Source organism: Mauremys reevesii, linkage group 25 (genome assembly GCF_016161935.1).
Source record: "Mauremys reevesii isolate NIE-2019 linkage group 25, ASM1616193v1, whole genome shotgun sequence".
NCBI classification, from domain to species: Eukaryota; Metazoa; Chordata; order Testudines; family Geoemydidae; genus Mauremys; species Mauremys reevesii.
In genome coordinates, this window is record NC_052647.1 from 10,441,879 (window position 1) to 10,460,307 (window position 18,429).

Here is an 18,429-nt window from a genome sequence, read left to right on the forward strand (position 1 = left end):
GGCAGAGACAGTTCTCAGTGCGTGTCAGTGCAGCGCCCGGCCCATGGGGGCCCCGATCCCGGTCGGGGTCTGGGCAGCGCCCGGCCCATGGGGCCCTGATTCCGGTCGGGCTCTGGGCAGCACCCGGCCCAGTGGGGGCCCCGATCCCGGTCGGGCTCTGGGCATCTGGCACAATAGGGGGCCCCGATTGTTGCTGGGGCTCCTTAGTGCTACTGGGGTGTAACTCATACATTGTCGACCTGCCCAGGAGCAGGAACTGCAGGAAGGCTCCAGCGGCCCCGCACAGCGTCCGTCCCGGGCCCGGAGCCCAGCAGCTCCTGCAGGCCGCAGAGGGACCCAGCTGCCCTAGCGTGGCCTTGCTCCCACCCCAGCTGCTTTAAACAAATGTGGCCAAACCTGCTTTCTGGGCCCGCCCGGCAGCTGCTGAGCAGGCCCCTCTGGCAGAGCCTGGGTTTGGGCTCGTCCATCGTAGCTTAGCGGGCCCCTCGGCTCGCGTCACCTGAAATGACTCAGCCCCCAGGCCCAGCCCAGAGGTGGCTGCATTTCAGCTCTGGGCGAGGGCTCCCTGCACCCCACCCCGAGGCAGCTGCGTTCCAGCAGCCAGCGAAGCGAGCCGGCCCCGCTGCTGTACGAGCCCTGACGCTGGAGAAAACCCTGCATTAGCCTGGCCCACGGCTCCAGGCCTCGTTCCCGCTGGGTTTAGCCTCACGGTAACTGTCTCCAAGCGCCTCCCGCCCCTGCAGTGCCAGGCAGAGCGCAGCCCTGGCAACCACAAACACAGCCCAGGGGCACCCAGCCGGTGAAGTGGGAGGGGCCCCCGTTCCTGGGAAAAGGGCTGAGCCTTCCCTCGCTGACCCCCAGCCCCCAACCGCTAGCAGGCTCAATCGACAGGAGGTGGGAGGGATATGGAGGCATAATGGGGCCTTAGTCCACACCTGGTGTTCTTTGGTGCTACCCTAATTCACCTAATACCGTACAGCGCCTAGCGCACAGGTCCCGCTCCATGACTAGCCAGCTGGCCCTGGGGAAGAGATCCATGCTCCTGTGGGGGAGCCTGGGCCAACCCACCCCCTCCCAGCAGAGCCCTGTTCATCCACACTTTAAAATAGCTCTCCCCTCCCCGGCCGCTCGCAGCTTCCCCCAGGCGCGGGTTAGAAAGAACACGCCGGAGACGGGAGCTTTTAGGAGGTTCCGACCCGTCCTCGTCAGCGAGTGGCGGGGGCAGCTCGTTTATTTCACATTCCATTCATAGCACCCCAAAAACAGTGGGTGTAAAACAGCGGTTTCAGCCTCGACCGGGAGAGAGGCCGGCCGGCCGCCTGGGGGGACTGGGAGCTGTGGGGGAAATCTACACCCAGGGGCCAGGCCGGCTTCATTCCCCGACCCTGCCTGGTGTTCCCATCACCCCGCTCAGCTCAGACTGAAACAAATGAGGCCGGACCCCTGCGCTTGACCAGCCAGGCAAAGCGCCTTCCCCTCAGGCTGCTGGGAAATGTAGGGGCACCCCCATTCTGTTAACTCAGCAGCATGTGGGTCTTGAGGGCTGGTCTGTGCTGAATATTTACATGGACACACCTACATCTCACAGGGTGTGACAAACCCACACCCCTGAGAGGTAGAGTTGAGCCGACCCTGCTAGACCCGGGGACGAATCCTGCCCCGGCCCAAGCTGCCGCCTCTCCGGGAGGTGGATTAACTCCTGGCGCTGGAGCGAGAGTCTATTCTGAAGAGCTCCAGTAGCGTTTTCAGCATAAGACTCCAGCCCCCCCGCGGCTCCCGAGAGAAACCAACACCACCGGGGCCTCGAAAGCTGCTGCTAAATTAACAGGTGCCAGGCAAGGCGGGAGCAGTGCCACCCAAAACGGCAGGTCTGACTGACGAGGCTGGGGGTGGTGGGGAGGCCAAATTCCAGAACCCCCCCCAGCCCCGCTTTCCCCACCCCCCAAGGTGGGTGGGTAAGAACCACCCTCTTTTGGTTTTAAATTTGCATGTAATCTTTCCATCCCAAGCCCCCACTCCTCCCCTTTTTACCTACTTCACCATCCAATCTATCCCCTCTGCCATCTCCACCCCCCGAGTTCGATCGGGCCCCTGGTTAGCAGGCACAGACCCCACGGCTGGTTAGGAACATTTATAAGTACAACCAAGAAAACAAACCAACCTCAAAATAAACCGCAAATGCTAGGACACTGCTCCTTTAAGATGGAACTGTGGCCACAGGGCAAGGCCTGGATCTAATCAATGGACGCTATTCACTTGAGGCCTAGCTAAGAATGTGGGCCTATCAAACTCTTGTCCCCACCCACTTTGGAACCCATGTTCCCACCCCCTTAAAGTCAGACGGGCTTAGTTTAGCAGAGCATCAGTCACGGCTACCCTGCAATATCATGGAATTTATTCAATATCAAGTTATTTATGGCTTCAGGATTTACTTTAGAGGCAAATACTCTGTTCTCTTTGCAACTGCCCGCTGGGGAAAGCGAGCCCAAGGCAGGATTCGTATGTAACAGAATGGGTCAGAAAAATCAGGAGTTACTTCAAGGGGGTGTCAAGGTTTTTGGGGCATGAGCCAGGGAAGGAAATAGGGATGCAGACACGGGTGTGATGATCTAGAAAAATCAGCCAAGCCAGAATACGCCAGAGCTGCGGGGATGTTTAGATCCAAGTGCAAATTGGGCATTTCAGGCGTTTGTTTAAACACCATCTCATTGGCATTCAAATGGCAGGGAGGAGGTGGGATGAGGGTGGATTTTAATCTGATCTTTTTGGAGGTGGGTCAGAGCACGTCTGCTTTTCAAGGGGAGTGGAAGCGGATTTTTAAATTACCAGGGTGAAGAGGGGTAAAAGTTGCCCTGTTTCAAATAAATAGACTTTGATCTGATAAATCTGTATTTTTTAAATCCCGCAATGAGGAGAAAATCACGGTTAAAAAGACACCCTATTTTTTGGTTCCCTTAAAACTACAATAGAATTGGAAACAGGGTTTAAAACAAGCTGAGGAAGGGACCGATCTGCAGCACTTTTCAAAGGGGTAATTTAAAAAAGATTCTTTAAGGGTAGGCAGGGTTTTAATGGCTTTCCATCTCCCTCGGCACAGCCCAGGCTCCGAGGTCGGAGGGCTAAACACCGCACAAGCAGCCCTGTTGAGGGCTCTGGCTCCGAGCGTCAAACCCTGCTCTCGCTGGCAGCGTGGCTTCAGTGCTGTGTTTTCACGACAGCCCTGGCCCGGCTCAGCGCGGCCTGTTCGAAGGCAGCACCCACGCCTCGCAGAGCAGCTGGGGTCTTAGAAAGAGGCCGGGCTCACAGGAAGCCAGTTCTCAAACCTCCCTGATCGCCAAGCCAAACCCAAGAGTTTAAAAGGGAGCTGGAGCTAACTGCTAGCGGAGGGCGGTGGGTTTAAACACGGCCTAGTCTAAGAGCAGGGATCCGTGCTCTGCTCAGCGTGAATCCAGACTAGCAACATGGTTTAGCCTCATCTATGCAGCCAAAACCAACCACTAACCCAACAGCCTGGGCAGTGGGGTGGGCCCCCTGAGATCTGTGAGGTTTGAAGGGGATTAGACAGGGTCTAACGCTGGCTGTTGGCTGGACAGTGGCAGAAACCGGGACTGGGGAAGGGACATTAAAGGAGAGTAACACACGGTTAGTGGGTGATGGATGGAAGCCGAGTACCTCTCGACAACAAAGCAATCTGTCTGCACACAAGTTTTGGGCTGGGCTGGACGAGGAGCTCACAAACCCCCTCTACCAGCCCCAAATCCCATCTCCCCGCCCCCGAGCCAGCACCATGCAGGAGAGAGACGCAGCTGAATTCACCCACAGCACGGGCGCCGGGGGGAGGGGGGCTGGGACTAGGGGCTGGTTCTGCTGCTGCTCCCCAGCTGTCCAGTTCCACGAGGAGGGGAGAAAAGAGCATTTCCTCGAGCCAGAAGGCCAGGCTGGTCAAATCTAGATGAAAGTTTGTCTGATTGGGGGCAGGTTGGGGGGGATTTGGGGTCTCTCCCACATACCCCTTAAATAGACAGGAATAGATATAGAGAGAATTTTTTTTATATATAAAATTTTTTCTTCCTTTTTCCTTGCATCACTCGTCATCGAAGTTCTGACTCAGCAGGAAATTGGCAGCCAGGTTTTCGTTCTTCTCACAAGCAAAGTAAGCTTGGATGACCAGACTTTCCGGGAATCCTAAGGCCTTTAACTGAGGGGACACAAAGGGAGACGCGTCAAAGGACCCTGCCTGGGAAGCCCACTCCTCTCTGCGGCCCTGTACGTCCCAGCCACCCTCGGGAACCGAGCCCCTCCGGAGCAGAGTGCCTGAGCCCACTTGGGACGCTTGAATGTGGGGGTGAAAGAGGGGCTGTAAACCCCTCAGGTTTGGGAGGCTGGGGGAGAATTCCCCCCAGTACAGGCGCTGTGGAGGACCCCCTCGTGCAGAGGCAGAGGCACAGCCCTGCACCCCTGTGACTTCGACAGGGCTGTTATCTTAAAACCAGCTCTCCCCCCAGCACCCCCAGGCTGCCAGGTCTGTGCTAGCTCCTGGAGGCCTGACAACCTCACCCGCGGTCCCTGCACAGGGACCTGTAACCCGCCGCAGGGCAGGGGTGAAGTGCTGCCTGGCAGGGCAGGGCAGGGCCGAGGTTTGGAGATGCAGCTAGAAACCGCGGCCGAGTCGTTCTGGAGCGCGGAAGAGCGTGCTAGCTGCCAGGAGCTAAGACACAGGCTGTGGACCTGAGCCTGAACCTACAGGAACAAATGACACTGCTAGATTCTCGTGGGGACGCAGCCAGGGAGACTACGCCAGGCCGGGGAAGGCACTTAAAGAACGGGAGGCTCAGGTGACCTTCAGTGGGATTCTACCGGGCCCTGGAAGAGGAGCGCGAAGGCAAGACAAGATGTCTGAGCATCTGGCTCAGGCAGTGGTGCTACCACTGGGAGGCAGTGACGGGCAGAGGACTGTTCTCCGGGGACAGACACCACCTCAGCAGGGAGGGCGACAGATGTCTGGGATGGAGGCTGGCACAACTGATCAGAAGAGCTTTAAACTAGGGACTCAGGGCAGGCGTAATCTGCACACCTGACTGAGCAGGAGGAAAGTCAAGTACAAGAGCCCACGGCAAGGGAGAAAGGACCAACGGAGGGCAGGAGAATGGACGACGAGGTCCCAACGCCACTGACAGTAACAGTCGGGAAGGGGACACTGCAGTAGAATGACTGGCCCTGATTGGGTGAGGAACGTGGGTGAAGCTGAGCAGACAACGAAGGCGTCTGTCCACCGCCGCGAGGCGCCTGGGGAAGCACATGGAGGGACGATGGGGAGAACAGAACTGGGGAGCGGGGTACAGGGGCTGAAGGGAACGTGCTGTGCAGGGAAGAGGTGCAGCACTGGATGTCAATGACAAGGGAGAGCGGAGAGACATGAGAAGTGACGGAATGGATAAAACGGAACCTATCTGGGTCACAACCACTTTGGGGAAGAAAGCTCCGAAAGGCTCTGCTGGGAGGGTGCTCGGGGTCTGCGACGGACCCTCAGGATCTGGAGAGACCTCTAATGAGCTCAGAACGACTGAGAATTGGGATCACGAGCGACTTTAATCCCCCAGACTGATTGGAGGACAAACGGTGGCCCATAAACGTTACTTGATGGGGCAGCCGACAGATTTCCTCACCAAACAGTCACCGAACCACCAGGAGCCGATGCTGTTTTAGATTTCGTGTTGGTAAGAAGCGAGCAGGTTGGGTCGAGTGCTCGTGAGCTAATACACGATAAACAAAGTAGGTCAAGTCTGAATCGAGAGTCCTGCATTTCAAAGGGGAAGGGAAGCGTTTGGGAAGCGGACTGGCTTGGAGAACTCGAGGACCTGAATGCGGAGGAGGCTTGGAATTATTTTAAGCCAAAGGCGCAGAAGTGGCCTGAAGCCACGGGGGGAATCACAGGGAAGGGCTGCACCTCACCCAGGGGACGGAGAGGGCACGGAAAGCGGGAGGGCTCAGTGAAGAACACGACCTCTTGGAGTGTAGGGGAGAACTGCAAAAGCCAGGCAGGGCTGGAGCTTGCCAAGGAAATTAAAACCACAAGGAAACGGTTCTTTAGCCATAGGGGGAAAAAAGGAAAACAAGGAAAGAAGTGGGACGCGACGCACTGCGGATGGGCAGGAGATTAAGGATAATCTGGGCCCGGCCCGACACCTAAACGAAGGTCGTGTCTCAGTTTTTCACAGGGGTGATGAGCTTTTAATTGGGGCAGTGGCAGGGTGGCTGATGGGAACGAGGATACAGAGGTAAAATGACCACCTCCAAGGTGGATGCCAGACTCAGTTGAATAGGAGCAAGTCGGGGGGCCTGGATAATCTCCGTCCAGGAATATTAAAGGAACTGGCACATGAAATTGCAAGGCCAAGAGCAAGGATCTGTAATGAACCCGTAAACTCGGGGGTCGCATCCTGCGACTGGGGAACTGCCGACACAAAACTTGTATTTCAGGGGGCGGGGGGATGACAGAGTGATCCAGGAAACTAAAGGCCCTTCAGTGTGACCTCAATTGCACGCGAAGTCTTAGAACAAACGTTGAGAGTAATTAAGGACAGGGGTAAACGGTAACTGGGAATAAAGACAACATGGATTTACAAAAGGTAGATCCTGACAGACCAACCTGATCTGTTTCTGAGAAGATTTCTGATTTGCTAGACAAAGGAAGTGCAGTAGGATTTCAGTAAAGCATTTGATACAGTTCCCACACGGGAAATTAGTTCTACTGGAGACGATGGGGATCAATAGGAGAATCGAAAGGTGGGTAAAGGAACTGGTTAAGGGAAGACGACATCAGGTCATGCTGGAAGGTGGACGATCAGGCTGGAGGGAGGTTACTAGAGGACCAGTGTTATCGAACATTTTAACGTGATGCAGCTGTGAAGGAGGCTAACGTGCTCTTGGGCTGCATCAGGCGAGGTGTTTCCAGCAGAGACGGGGACGCGTTAGTGCCGTTACACAAGGCACTGGTGAGACCTCACCTGGAACACTGGGTGCATTTCTGGGCTCCCATGTGTAAGAAAGACGAATTCAGATTAGAAACGGTGCCGAGAAGGGTGACTAGGATGATCCGAGGACGGGAGAACTGATCTTATGAGAGGAGACTCAAAGAGCGACTCGTTCAGCCTAACCACCCGCCGGGGAGGGGAGAGCTGATTGCTCTGGTACGTCAGAGGGAAAATACCAGGGGGGGAGAGGACTTATTGAAGGGCCAACGTTGGCACAAGCACAGATGGCTAGAAACTGGCCATCAACCAGTTTCGGCTTGAAACGAGATGAAGGTTTCTAACCATCAGAGAGGGGAAGTTCTGGGACAGTCTCCCACGGGGAGGGCTCTGAGTTACCACCGAGAATTCTTTCCAGGTGTCTGGCTGGTGGGTCTCACCCATGTGCTCAGGGTCTAACCAATCACCAGCTTTGAGGTTGGGAAGGATTTTCCCCCAGGTCAGACCGGGCAGAGACCCTGGGTTTTCCCGCTCTGCAGGGTGGGGCCTGGCTCACCTGCAGGTTTGAACTAGAGCAAATGGTGGATTCTCTGTAACTTGGTCTTTACATCAAGATTTGAGGCCGTCACGAACTCAGCCGGCCGCTATGGGGGTGTTCCCGGAGGGGGTGGGTGAGGGTCTGTGGACGGGCCCTTCTGGCCTTAAGGTCAATGAGTCTATGGAGGTCACCATGAACCCAGCAACGGCCCTTTCTGGATCTGACCAGGTGGGAAAGACTCGGAAGACTCCCCTGTTCACTCTGAAGACTAACGATGCCACTTTGATGCACATTTCAGCAGAGGTATCCAGCTCCTCCGGGATATTATGGGCGGAGCTTGGCAGCGCTGCCCTTCCCCATCAGGGAGGGCCACGCCCATTTCGGGGGGAGGACCAAATTAATTCTGCTCCATTGCTTTGCAAAGTCAGAGCTGTCCACTCCCCCCTCCCCACAACGCGCCACTGTCCCATCTCAAACACCCCCCCACCCCCCAGTGTTACCAAGGCTACGACCTGGCCTTTATGTTAATAACTAAACTAAGTTCTTGTTCAACTCCCAGCTCAAGGGGCTCGGCATCAGACCAGACCAGGCTTTTGGAGCGGTCAGGGCCAGACAGAAACGGACTCCAGGAGTCCTGGCCTCCAGCTCCCCCCCCCCTTGCTCCAACCACTAGACCCCAACTCCTGGCACAGACCTGGGGATAGAACCCAGGAGTCCTGGCTCCCAACCTCTAGACCCCACTGCACCCGTGTTGGGTCTCTCCAGCGCAGGGATCCCGGGGCACCTCCTGGCACAGCCAGCCCCCCCCTTACCCTTTCTATGGCTTCTTTTTCCTGAGGCGTGACCTGGATGTAGTTCATCTGGGGAGCTTCCTCTCCGATGGCCCCGATTTCCCCCTCGATGTCAGAGATGTCGGCCATCTCGCCCAGCGGCTCGTTCAGCATCTGGATGAACTGCTCTTGGTGCTGGCTGATTTGCTGGGGAGGGCAGGGGGGAAGGGGGTCAGGGTTAGGGAGAGATGCCCCTCCCCTCCCAGAGCAGGGCTCCACAGACCCTTTTCCCAGTGGGGAAACTGAGGCACAGAGAGGGGCAGGGACTTGTTGAAGGTCACAAAGCAACCCACTGGTAGAGCCAGGGTTAGAACCCAGGAGTCCTGGCTCCCCCACCACCCTCTGCTCTAACCCATCAGACCCCACTCCCCTCCCAGGGCCAGGCACAGAACCCAGGAGTCCTGCCTCCCCCCACTCCAGACACACTCCCCTCCCAGTGCTACTTCTGGCTCCTCCTCCGTGGCCTCTTTCAGCCCCTGCCCCCCCTTTACCTGCAGTAGCTGGGGGTTCTCCTGGCCCAGCTGCTGGAGCAGGGCCGGGAGCAGGGCTGGGTTCTGCTGGATCACCTGTCGCATGTTCTGGAACTGGGGCTGATCTCTCAGGAACTCCAGCGGGTTCTCGCCTGCGGGGCAGGAGTGGGTGGGGTGAAGCCAGGCCATGCCTTGAAGGGGCAGGGCCCACCTGAGCCATGCCCCACACGGGTGGGGCACTGGTGATCACAGGATAAGGGGGGTATCTAGCCAGGAGGAAAGGGCCTGGAGCCACCCCCTCCTCCCCAAGGAACCAGTTTGGGTCGCCATCTGTCTCCCCCGGCCGCATGCTCTCAGCAGGCTTCCATCGCCCACACTCCACAGGCACGAGAGCCTTCTCCCACGCAGCTCCAGCCCCTCGCCTGGCCGCCCTGGGTCTCCCCCTCCCACCACGGTCCCCAAGTCTCACATGGGAGCGAGAGGACCGTCACTGACCTTCTGGTGCTGGCTGCTCTGTGCTTTGGCTCTCCTGGATCGGGGCTCTCTCCGGCTCGGAGGTGCCCGGGATGCCCTGTGACGTCAAAGGGGCATCGTTAGTGCTGTCCAGCACCCCTCCCCCCACCCCACAGGGCTCACCCCGCAAGGGGCCAGAAAGTAACTCAGTCTCGGGGGTTTGCCCGGCGCCCCAGGTCCTGCCAGCGAGGGTGCAAGCTAACGTCAGGCAATGCAGGCACCCCTGGGCTGGATCAGAACCGGTGTCCTTACGGGGTCCCACTCCCCTAAGCCATCCAGATGTGGATGGGAAAAAAAAGTCATTTGCCCAAAGTCACAGAGCGAGTCAATGGCACTGAAACCCAGGAGTCCTGGCTCCCGGGCGAACCCCCTAGACCGCGCTCCCCTCCCCGCGGTGGGTATCGAATCCAGGAGCCCTGCCCCCCTCGCTCGGCCTGTTCCAAGCCCCGGCGCTCCCTTACCGTCAGCAGGTACTCCACGGCTCGGTGTGGGTTGTTGTAGCTGGCCCGGAGCGCGGCCACCACCCGCTCCCGCTCGTATCCCATGGACATGATCTCGGTCAGCATCGTCTCGTACTCCGAGCCGGTCACTGCAGGCGGAAGGAGACAACGGCCCGGGCTGAGGGAGAGCCAGCAGTCCTGGGGTGCCCAGCACACGCTCCCCAAGGGAAAGGAGGGCAGGAGCGGGTGCTGGCTACGAACACAGCCCTTCCCCCTCCGCCAACATCTCCCAGCAGAGGGGTTCACCCTCCCCAGCACGGGATCGGCCCCCCATCCCCGCAGGGGAAGTGACTCAAAGTCACCCTGAGTCAGGGGCAGAGCTGGGACTAGAACCCAGGAGTCCTGGCTCCCTGCTCCACACCCCACCCTGTCCATGACTAGTGCTTCTGGGCACTACCGTAATACAGCTAAACAACACCCACCCACCCACCCCTCATGTCCACCTTGGCTGGAGGTGGAACCCAGCCCACAAGTGCTGGGAAAAGGCCAGTCCTGCCCCATAGCTCTAACCACTAGACCCCACTCCTCTCGCAGAGCTGCGAAGGGAACCCAGGAGTCCTGGCTACCAGCTCTGTGTCTCCCCACCCAGCTCTCTTTCCCTAACGCGGCCCCTCTGCTAACGGACGACTGGAGACGGTCGCCTTTTATGCTTGGGACAGGCAGCCCAGGCTGCCCCAGAGCGGCTGGCAGCAGAGACCCAACCAACTCATCACACAGGGCACTGAACAACCCGGGGCTTGGAACCCGCCCTGCACTGAAACGATGAGGGAGGCAGCTCCCCCCCTCCAGCCGAGCCATCATCCCCACCCCCCGTGAAGGGGGGTCCTGCTCCTGGCACCCATACACCGCAACGGGAAGAGGGGGTTGTTTTATCCAGCGACGACCACCAGAGGGCGCCCCCACCCCACGAGCTCACACTGCAGGAGCCAGCTGCAGCGTCTGCCTGCCCCCCCCCCGGGAGCCATGGACCAGCCGGCCCGGGGTGCTGGCAGGAGCTCTCTGCTGCCCCCCAGGGACCCCGGCCGCCTGCCCCAGCGAGGGGATTTCACCTACCCAGGGTGGAAGCCGCGTCGTCTGGGCGCCCCACGCTACCTGAAGAGGGAACAGAGCTGCAAATTTAAAAGAGAGGAATAGTAGCTGGCTCCTTCCAAACAGCCGGACAAGATGCAAACAGCCAGGGGCCAACACCGCGCTGGGGCGGCCGGGCGGAACCGCAGGTCCCTTCTCCCGGTGATCTGACCCCAGGCCCTGCCTGCGCTAGGAAAGCAGCGCGGTTCTGAACGCTACCGCGCACGTTCGAAATCCCACGGACGCGGCCCGCGCGTTTGGCGAATCTGGAGTTTGCGAGCGGGTCCCCGCTCTCCCTTTCTCGGCCTGAGGGCGACTGTGTTTGTGCAGCGCCTGGCACAGCGGGGTCTTGGCACGTGGGCTGGGCGCTACCGTAATACCACTAATAGCCACTAGCCACTCTCAGGATCCCAGGGCTCAGACGGTGTCTATGGCAGAAAATTCCTCTGGTTTCAAGTTCAGCTGGATTTTTTTGTTTTCAGCCGGTGCAGACCCCGGGGTGGAGGCCTTTATGCCCTGCTGGGTGCCCACGGGCAAGTCACGCCTCGTGCCTCAATTTCCCCATCTGTAAAATGGGGATAATGCTCCTGAGCTTTACTGAGGAATTATTATTGTTTCAGCCGGGGTGACGCTGTTCCCACCGGGCCCAGCCCTGACAGCGGAATCAGGGTCCACCCTGGGGTAACAATGTCCGAACACTGGTGCCCTCACAGCCGAGTTTTTGGAAGCCTGCCTGATCCTGCCACAGGCCGGCTCTCCCTCTCCTCACTGCCGCCCCACTGGAAGGACCCACCACCCCGCTGCCATGTTAACTCTCTTGGGGCTATGCCTGGCGTGACCCAAACCCCCAAGTTTGCACCTGCTGATCTCGGACAGCAGGGATGTCTTCTCGCCAACACGATTTCTAACAAACGCTCGGCTTTTCCGCCCAGGAGACACGCGGGGTCCTCGCCACATCTCAAGTGGCCCCGGGTCACTAACTGAAACTAAAGGGCCTTTCAGTCCGTCCTGAAATCAAACCAGCCCCGCAGCTCGCGGGGACGAGTTCTCGGCCAGCAGCCTGGCTCATTCTGTGCTTCACAGGCAAGCTCGGAGCACTCCCCCAACCCCTTTCTGTCCCACACCCCAGGGGATGCGACGTGCGTACAGAGCCGGCCATTCACCCGCAGGCTGCAGTCTGTGTATGTGGGATCACTGCAGTGTAACCACCTCTGGGGTGAGAGGTGGCAGCTGCTAAACAGCCACATGGCAACGTTACGCTTAAAACCTCACCACAGGGAGGCAGGCACGACTGCACTGATGGGGAAACTGAGGCACAGAGCTGCAAAGTGACTGAGCCAGTCAAAGTGAATCTGTGGAAGGGCTGGGAATAGGACCCAGGAGTGCTGACTCCCAGCCCCCTTGCTTTAACCACGAGACCCCACTCCTCCAAGTTAAAGATGTTCCAAGTTCCCACGAAGGAAGGTTATGCCCACACCTGGAGTGGAAGGCATCCCCCTCCCCACATTCTCTGGGGCATGACATCAGGGTACCTGGAGTGACTGAGCTATGAACATTGACAGGCCGGCCCGGGGAGGGGGCACGCGCTCTCAGTGCTTACCCAGCAGTGGATTCGGGCAGCGTGACAGCAGCTGGCTCCTCCGGAGGCTTCTCCTCGCTTGGCGCTGCGGGCGCTGGGGGCAGGACAGCATCAGCACCGGCTGCGGGCGCCGGTGTCTGCCCCACCGATGGGGTTGGCTCTGGGGCGCTGGCTGGCCCAGCATCACCAGGTGAGGGGGCCGGGACGCCCGAGTTGGATTTGGTCTGAGGAAACAAGCAGCGTTGAAGGGGGCAGCTGGGGTCTCTGCCCCCCCGCTCCCCAGCCACATGCGAGGCGATCAGCTCCCAACCCCCGGGGAAGCAGCTACGGTGAAGGGGGGCGGGAAGGAACTCCCCTTGGGCACTGGCTGACTGCGTGTGTTACACAATCAGCACTAACTGAGAGGAGAGCGCCCCCTAGTGCCACTCTGGGGTCAGCACAGACTGCGAGGGGAGAGCGCCTCCTGCTGAGCGGGTGTGAAAAGCTGCCTTCTTTCCGCAGCATCGCAGCCAGGGGCAGCCCCTACCCCTGGCCCAGCAGCCTAGCCGGGAGCGGGAGCAGGGCCCGGACGTACCTTCGTCACCATGACCACCACAAAGTTCTTCTCGTCGATCTTGTACTCCTTGATGGCGACGTCGTCGCTCAGGATCTTGCCGGCGTAGATCAGCTTCTGGCCCGACACGGGGAAGGCCTCCTTGCCTTTCTCGGCCTCAATCTTCTCCTTGAGGACCCGCACCTGCCAGGCGGGACGGGACGGCCCCGTCAGCTGGGTACGCAGATCCCCGCGTGGCTGGGAGGGGGGCACCTCTCCTTCCCCACCCCGCTCCCGCCCCCAGCCGGGCTCCTGGGGCGATATTAGGCGGGAGGATTAAGGAGGTGTCAGGGCAGGTTGGTTTGTTCCCGCCCTGGTTCTCTGCACCCTAGTCTGGTCTTGCGGGAAAGGCCCTGACCTGGGACTCAGGAAATCTGGATCTGCCACCGACTCCCTGGGTGTCCCAGGGCAACACTCTGGCTCTGAGCTGCCAACCTGTTACCCAGATGCTGCATCTGAGTCCCACCCTGCACGTGGCCTCGCTGTGATGGTGACAGCCTCTCACTGTGCGTGGGCAGCGCCCGGCCTGATGGGGCCGGATCTTTGCTGAAGCCTCTAGATAACCACTGGGTAACCTCACAGCTCCGTAGACTGGAAGCTCTTTGGGGCTGGGACCGTCTCTGTTGTGTGTTTGTACAGCCCAGGCTCCTGGCCACCACTGTAACACAACAAAGTAACACACACAGAAGACCCTGGACGCGCTCCCTGGGGCAGGTCACTGGATGTCTTGGGCTCCCGTCTGCCGGTGACCCACGGCCAAGCTGCACCTGCGACTCTCCCCCGGCTGCCAGGACCGCCCAGAGCTCCAGTTACGCTGAACGGTGCCAACAAGACCGGGGAGGTGCCCATGCAGACTCGGGACCCCCCGGCACCCCTCCACCCAGCGCGGGGCGTTTCAGGGGCACATGCTGTGCTTGTGATGGAAGCAGCTTCCCCGCAGGGGGAGGGCCAGGGCCAGGCTGGACTACACGACCTAGCAGCAGCTCTCGCATGGGCAGCACGGACACAGGGCAGAAAAGCACCAAGATTTTCACACGTGTTGAACACACCCATTTCCCCCAGCGTAAACAGGGCCTGACTGTCCCCTGGGAATCACAGTCAGCCACTGGGAAGGTCCCACTGGTCCTAGAAGCATCTGCATTGGTCTCTGGGTGACTACAAGCCACTCATGCCCTCTCTGCCTCGGTTTCCCCACTGGTAAGGTCCTTGCAGGCAGGGGGCAGAGTCATGAGGCTCAACCGATTCGGGTTTGCAAGGCCCTCTGGGAGGATTACTGAGCAACTGCTTCTGCAAGCATGTAACCCATCCCCCCAGCCCCCCACCCCTCCGGGACGCCCTGCATGGCCGAGCAGTGGAGCCTTCGCACCCCGGAGGACAATGGTGCCCCAGCGGGGACCTGTCGGAACAGCTGCAGAGCCCTGTGAGACAAGCGTAGGAGCCAACGGATATTTTTGGCTGCTGGGCTGAGCCAAAACGAAGCCTGACGCTCCGTGAAAAGCACGTGGGACTCCAGCCATTTCAAAAAGGAAGCCATTGCCTCACCCGTCTCCTCCCATGGGCACGACTGTCCGAATCAGCGAGGCGACAAAACCGTATCACCCACTACCCAAGTGTGGCTGCCTCTGCAGTGGAGCACGGCAGCTGTTTATACCGAGGCCCTTCGCCCTGTGCAGAGGTGCAGCCACCTCCGGGGTGGGCTGTTTATACAGCCCATGGAAGTGAATCCAGTGTCCCAGTACTGAGGGAGAGGAGAGAGTGCAGAGCAGGAGCCAGCGAGGGAATTGTAACGGCCAAGCGCAGAGCCGGGAAATTCGAGGGGGCAGCTGCCAGAGCCGTGCTGGCACGAGGCCCAGTGTAGCTGCACCTATCGGTAGAGCTAAGTCATCGAGGAGGCAGCAGATAAGGTCCGTGCTGCATCTACAAGGGGCTCGGGGCGCAGACACAGCCCTAGCTGGGAAGGGATCGGGGGTTACAATCAGACAGGGAGCATTCCCGGCCTCGTCCCCTTTTGCCTTTCAGCTCGCCCCACGAGGACAGGAGCAGCCGTTCCACCTTGGTTTTTAATCAGTTTCACTCAGCTCCATGGGCCCGGCTCCTCAGCCAGCGCTTTCCTTGGCAGCGGCTTGGGCCTGCTTATTGCCAGGGGCTAGTTTGCATTAAAGACACCAACAATCCTTCTAAGCACGTGATTATTAATCTGGGGAAGGCCCAACAGAGACTGGGGCCGCACAGTGCCGGGCGCTGCACAGACACGGAGTGAGAGCTCCCGCCCCAAAGAGCTCACAGGCTGCACAGACAAGACATGGGAAGCCCCTCCCATTACACAGGAGGGGAAACCGAGGCACGGAACAATGAAGGGATGTGCTCAAGCTCAGACAGACAGTCTGTGGCAGAGTTGGGAACTAACCCCAGATCGCCAGTCCCACCACAGGGACTTTACTGGCTATAAACGGGAGGGGAGCTGTCCAGCAAACAGTTTCTGTCTTAAAACGTGATCCGTGCGGTGAAAAACATTTGAAATCCCTTTGCCATCCTGGGAGGTTTCTCAGCTGCAAAAGTGAGAGGGAATATTTCAAATGGTACTAAAAAAAAACGATGGTAAGATTTGGATTGCTAGGGTTTATTTTTATATGCGTCGTACCCGCACCCTAAATTCTGGACACCCTCCCCCCAATAAAGGGCCCCTTAAAATCAGCTCTGCCTAAAGCACAAAGCAAAACAGGTCTGAGTGCAGGACTCCGCTCCCTGCTAAGGCCGATCTCAGCGTGATGTTTGGAGGGAGAAGAATCCAGATTGACAGCACACAGTACGCACTAACCACATTCTTGGTTGGAACGGGACCCAGGAGTCCTGTCTCCCAGCCACCAGCCTCCAACCCAGTAAGCCCCACTCCCCTCCCAGAACTGGGAACAGACCCCAGCCTCCCTGCTCTCACTACTAGATCCCACACCCTGCTAGAGCTGGGAACAGAAGAGAGGAGTCCTGCCTCCCAGCCCACTGTGCCGCCCATTCGTCCTTCCCAAGTCATTCAAACCGAGCTCAAAGAGTGCCCCCCTTCCCCCCGCCATCCAAACACTAGCCCGGGGATTTTCCATCTTCCCCACACTGGGAAAAAAACAAAACACAGGAATCACCTTCCCATAGAACCCAAGAAAGGGAGGTGGAGTCACCGCCCCAAGGGCCTGTTCACAACCCACAGGCCGAAACCCCAGCCCCGCCGGACACCCTCCCCTCAAGCAAAGCTCCCTTGAAAGCCAAAGGAGATCGCCAGGGCAGAGGCAAGAATGTTCTGGTGATCTGAGACCACGGTACTGGTGCTACCTGTTCCCCCTGCCACCTCGGAGCGGGACACTTAGCAGGTATGTTAATAACCCCTAGCTCTCATCTATTCATCGCCAAGGGCTTTACAAAGGAGGTCAGTATAATTCTCCCCATGTTACAGATGGGAAAATTGAGGCTCGGGAGGAGAAATTACTTGTGCCAAGTCACCCGCCAAACCAGTGCTGAACCCAGGTGTCCCAAGTCCCAGTCCAATGCTCTAACCACTAGGCTGTATTAGCCCCACAAGACAGTGGGTTCGGTTCCTTCGGGGGACGCCAGTCAGCTTTGACATGAGTCACATGAACATGGATCACAAAGGCGTTAAGGTCTCACCTCTAACATCTCAAGGGTGTCTGTGACTCAGAGGAGTCGGGTCAGGGAGAGAGACGCAGGGTGTTTGCACCCCAGGGGGGGAAGCAGGCAGAGAGGCCGATGGGAACAGGAGCAGCAGCTGCTGCAGCAGCACAGCCCCCACTGTGAAATCTCCTCTCCCCGCCCTTCCACTCCAGCCGAACGGGGGAGTGGGGGGAGCCGCGCACCAGCTGGGACCAGCTTGTCTTCTTGCTCCCCCGTTGCTCTGGGCCAGGCAGGCGATGCCCAGCAGTGACCGCCCAGGCCCCAGGCACACGCGCCAGGCCCAGCTTTGCCTGCAGCAAACGGGTGCTAATAGGGACTCGCTGAAAGAGTCCCAGATGTACCACCTGCTAATACCCCTGTACGGGGGCACACAGGCAGCTCGGCTCCCCCACCCCTCTCCTTTCTGAGGCTCCTACCCCCACCCACCCACCCACATGGAGCCATCCACCCCTCCTCCCATGCCCCATCCCCTGCCCTTCTGGCACTCTCACCCCATATCTCACCCCACCACCACCCATACCCCTCAAAGCTGATACTCTTCTCTGTGCGTCTCATTCCCAGGTAGGAAAAAAGGGGATGGGGAAGGGACGAGTGCCCCACGCAGACTAGGGCCCATCCCATGAGTGTGTGTGTGTGTGGGGGGAGTTTATACTTTTGGGGGAATGGTAGGGAAGCTGCCCCACATGGCAGGGAGGAGTTGGGACCGTCCCACATGGAGCTGCCGGGGTGGTGAGGCAATTGGTTCAGGACTATGTGGTGGGGGGGGGGAATTGGGCCAGGACCTGGTGGGGGTGGGGGCTGCCCCATATGGGAAGAGGGAGCTGGGATCGTACTGGGACTGCCCCACATGTGGGGGGGGGGAAGAAGAGTGTGGAATTGGTGCAGGACCATGTGATAGGGGGGAAGGTGGCCCAAATGGGGATGGGGCTGGCTACACATGGGGAATTGGCACAGGACCATGTGTGGCGAAGGGGTGGGGTCTGACCCCACATGTAGGAGGGAGAATTAGGCCAGGATCATGTTGGGGAGGGGAACCTGCCCCACACGGAAAGAGGGAGCTGGGATCGGGACGGAGTGCAGGGGGCTGTCCCACACGGGGGCGGGGCGCTGGGATCGGGCCGGGAGGGGGCTGCCCCACACGGGAAGGGGAGCTGGGATCGGGCGGGGAGGGGGCTGCCCCACACGGGGCGCTGGGATCGGGCCGGGGAGGGGGCTGCCCCACACGGGACGGGGGATGGGGGCTGCCCCACACGGGGCTGGGATCAGGGGGATGGGGCTGCCCCACACGGGGGCGCTGGGATCGGGCCGGGGGAGGGGGCTGCCCCACACGGGGCTGCCCCACCTGCGGGCAGGGCGGGGCCCGGGGCTGCCCCAGGTGGGGGCGGGGCGGGGGCCGCGCCCCCTCACCGTCTCCTCGGGCTCCATGCGGATCTTGAACGTTTGCTGCTGCAGCGTCTTGAGGGTGACGGTCACCGCCATGGCGGGGGGGGCGGGGCCGGGCGGACGCTTCTTCCCAGCGGACTCGGCAGCCCCACAACATGCAACTCACGCCGCCGCCATCTTAGCGCCCCGCCGCTTCCGGCCCCGGCCAGCGCGCGGGCCCGCCACGTGACAGGGGCAAGCGCGGCCTCCGTCACGTGACGGGGGGAGCCGCGACGCCGAGCGCGCCCCGCTCATGCGGCCGATCACG

General features: G+C 59.6%; 1 protein-coding gene across 2 annotated transcripts; it reads right to left on the reverse strand.

Annotated features, from left to right (window-relative positions):
- Positions 1 to 1,177: 1,177 nt before the first annotated feature.
- RAD23A (RAD23 homolog A, nucleotide excision repair protein) lies at positions 1,178 to 18,350 on the reverse strand. Of its 2 annotated transcripts, none has more exons than XM_039514415.1 (9): positions 18,147 to 18,350; positions 13,044 to 13,205; positions 12,491 to 12,693; positions 10,876 to 10,931; positions 9,784 to 9,911; positions 9,305 to 9,380; positions 8,906 to 8,961; positions 8,322 to 8,486; positions 1,178 to 4,198 (listed from the first exon to the last, which is right to left on the reverse strand). In XM_039514415.1, the coding sequence occupies exons 1-9, from the start codon at positions 18,216 to 18,218 to the stop codon at positions 4,085 to 4,087; spliced, it is 1,032 nt and encodes a 343-aa protein (XP_039370349.1). In that variant the 5' UTR covers positions 18,219 to 18,350; the 3' UTR covers positions 1,178 to 4,084. The 2 variants fall into 2 exon arrangements, with proteins under 2 accessions (XP_039370349.1, XP_039370348.1); XM_039514414.1 differs by having other exon boundaries at positions 8,831 to 8,961; positions 18,147 to 18,348.
- Positions 18,351 to 18,429: the final 79 nt, after the last annotated feature.

Coding starts and splice junctions, on each gene's coding strand:
- RAD23A (XM_039514414.1), bottom strand. CDS start 18,218: ATGGCGGTGACCGTCACCCTCAAGACGCTGCAGCAGCAAACGTTCAAG. Junction 12,694..13,043: donor TGGTGGTCATGGTGACGAAG/GTACGTCCGGGC, acceptor TTGTTTCCTCAG/ACCAAATCCAACTCGGGCGT. Junction 9,381..9,783: donor CCGTGGAGTACCTGCTGACG/GTAAGGGAGCGC, acceptor TTGACGTCACAG/GGCATCCCGGGCACCTCCGA.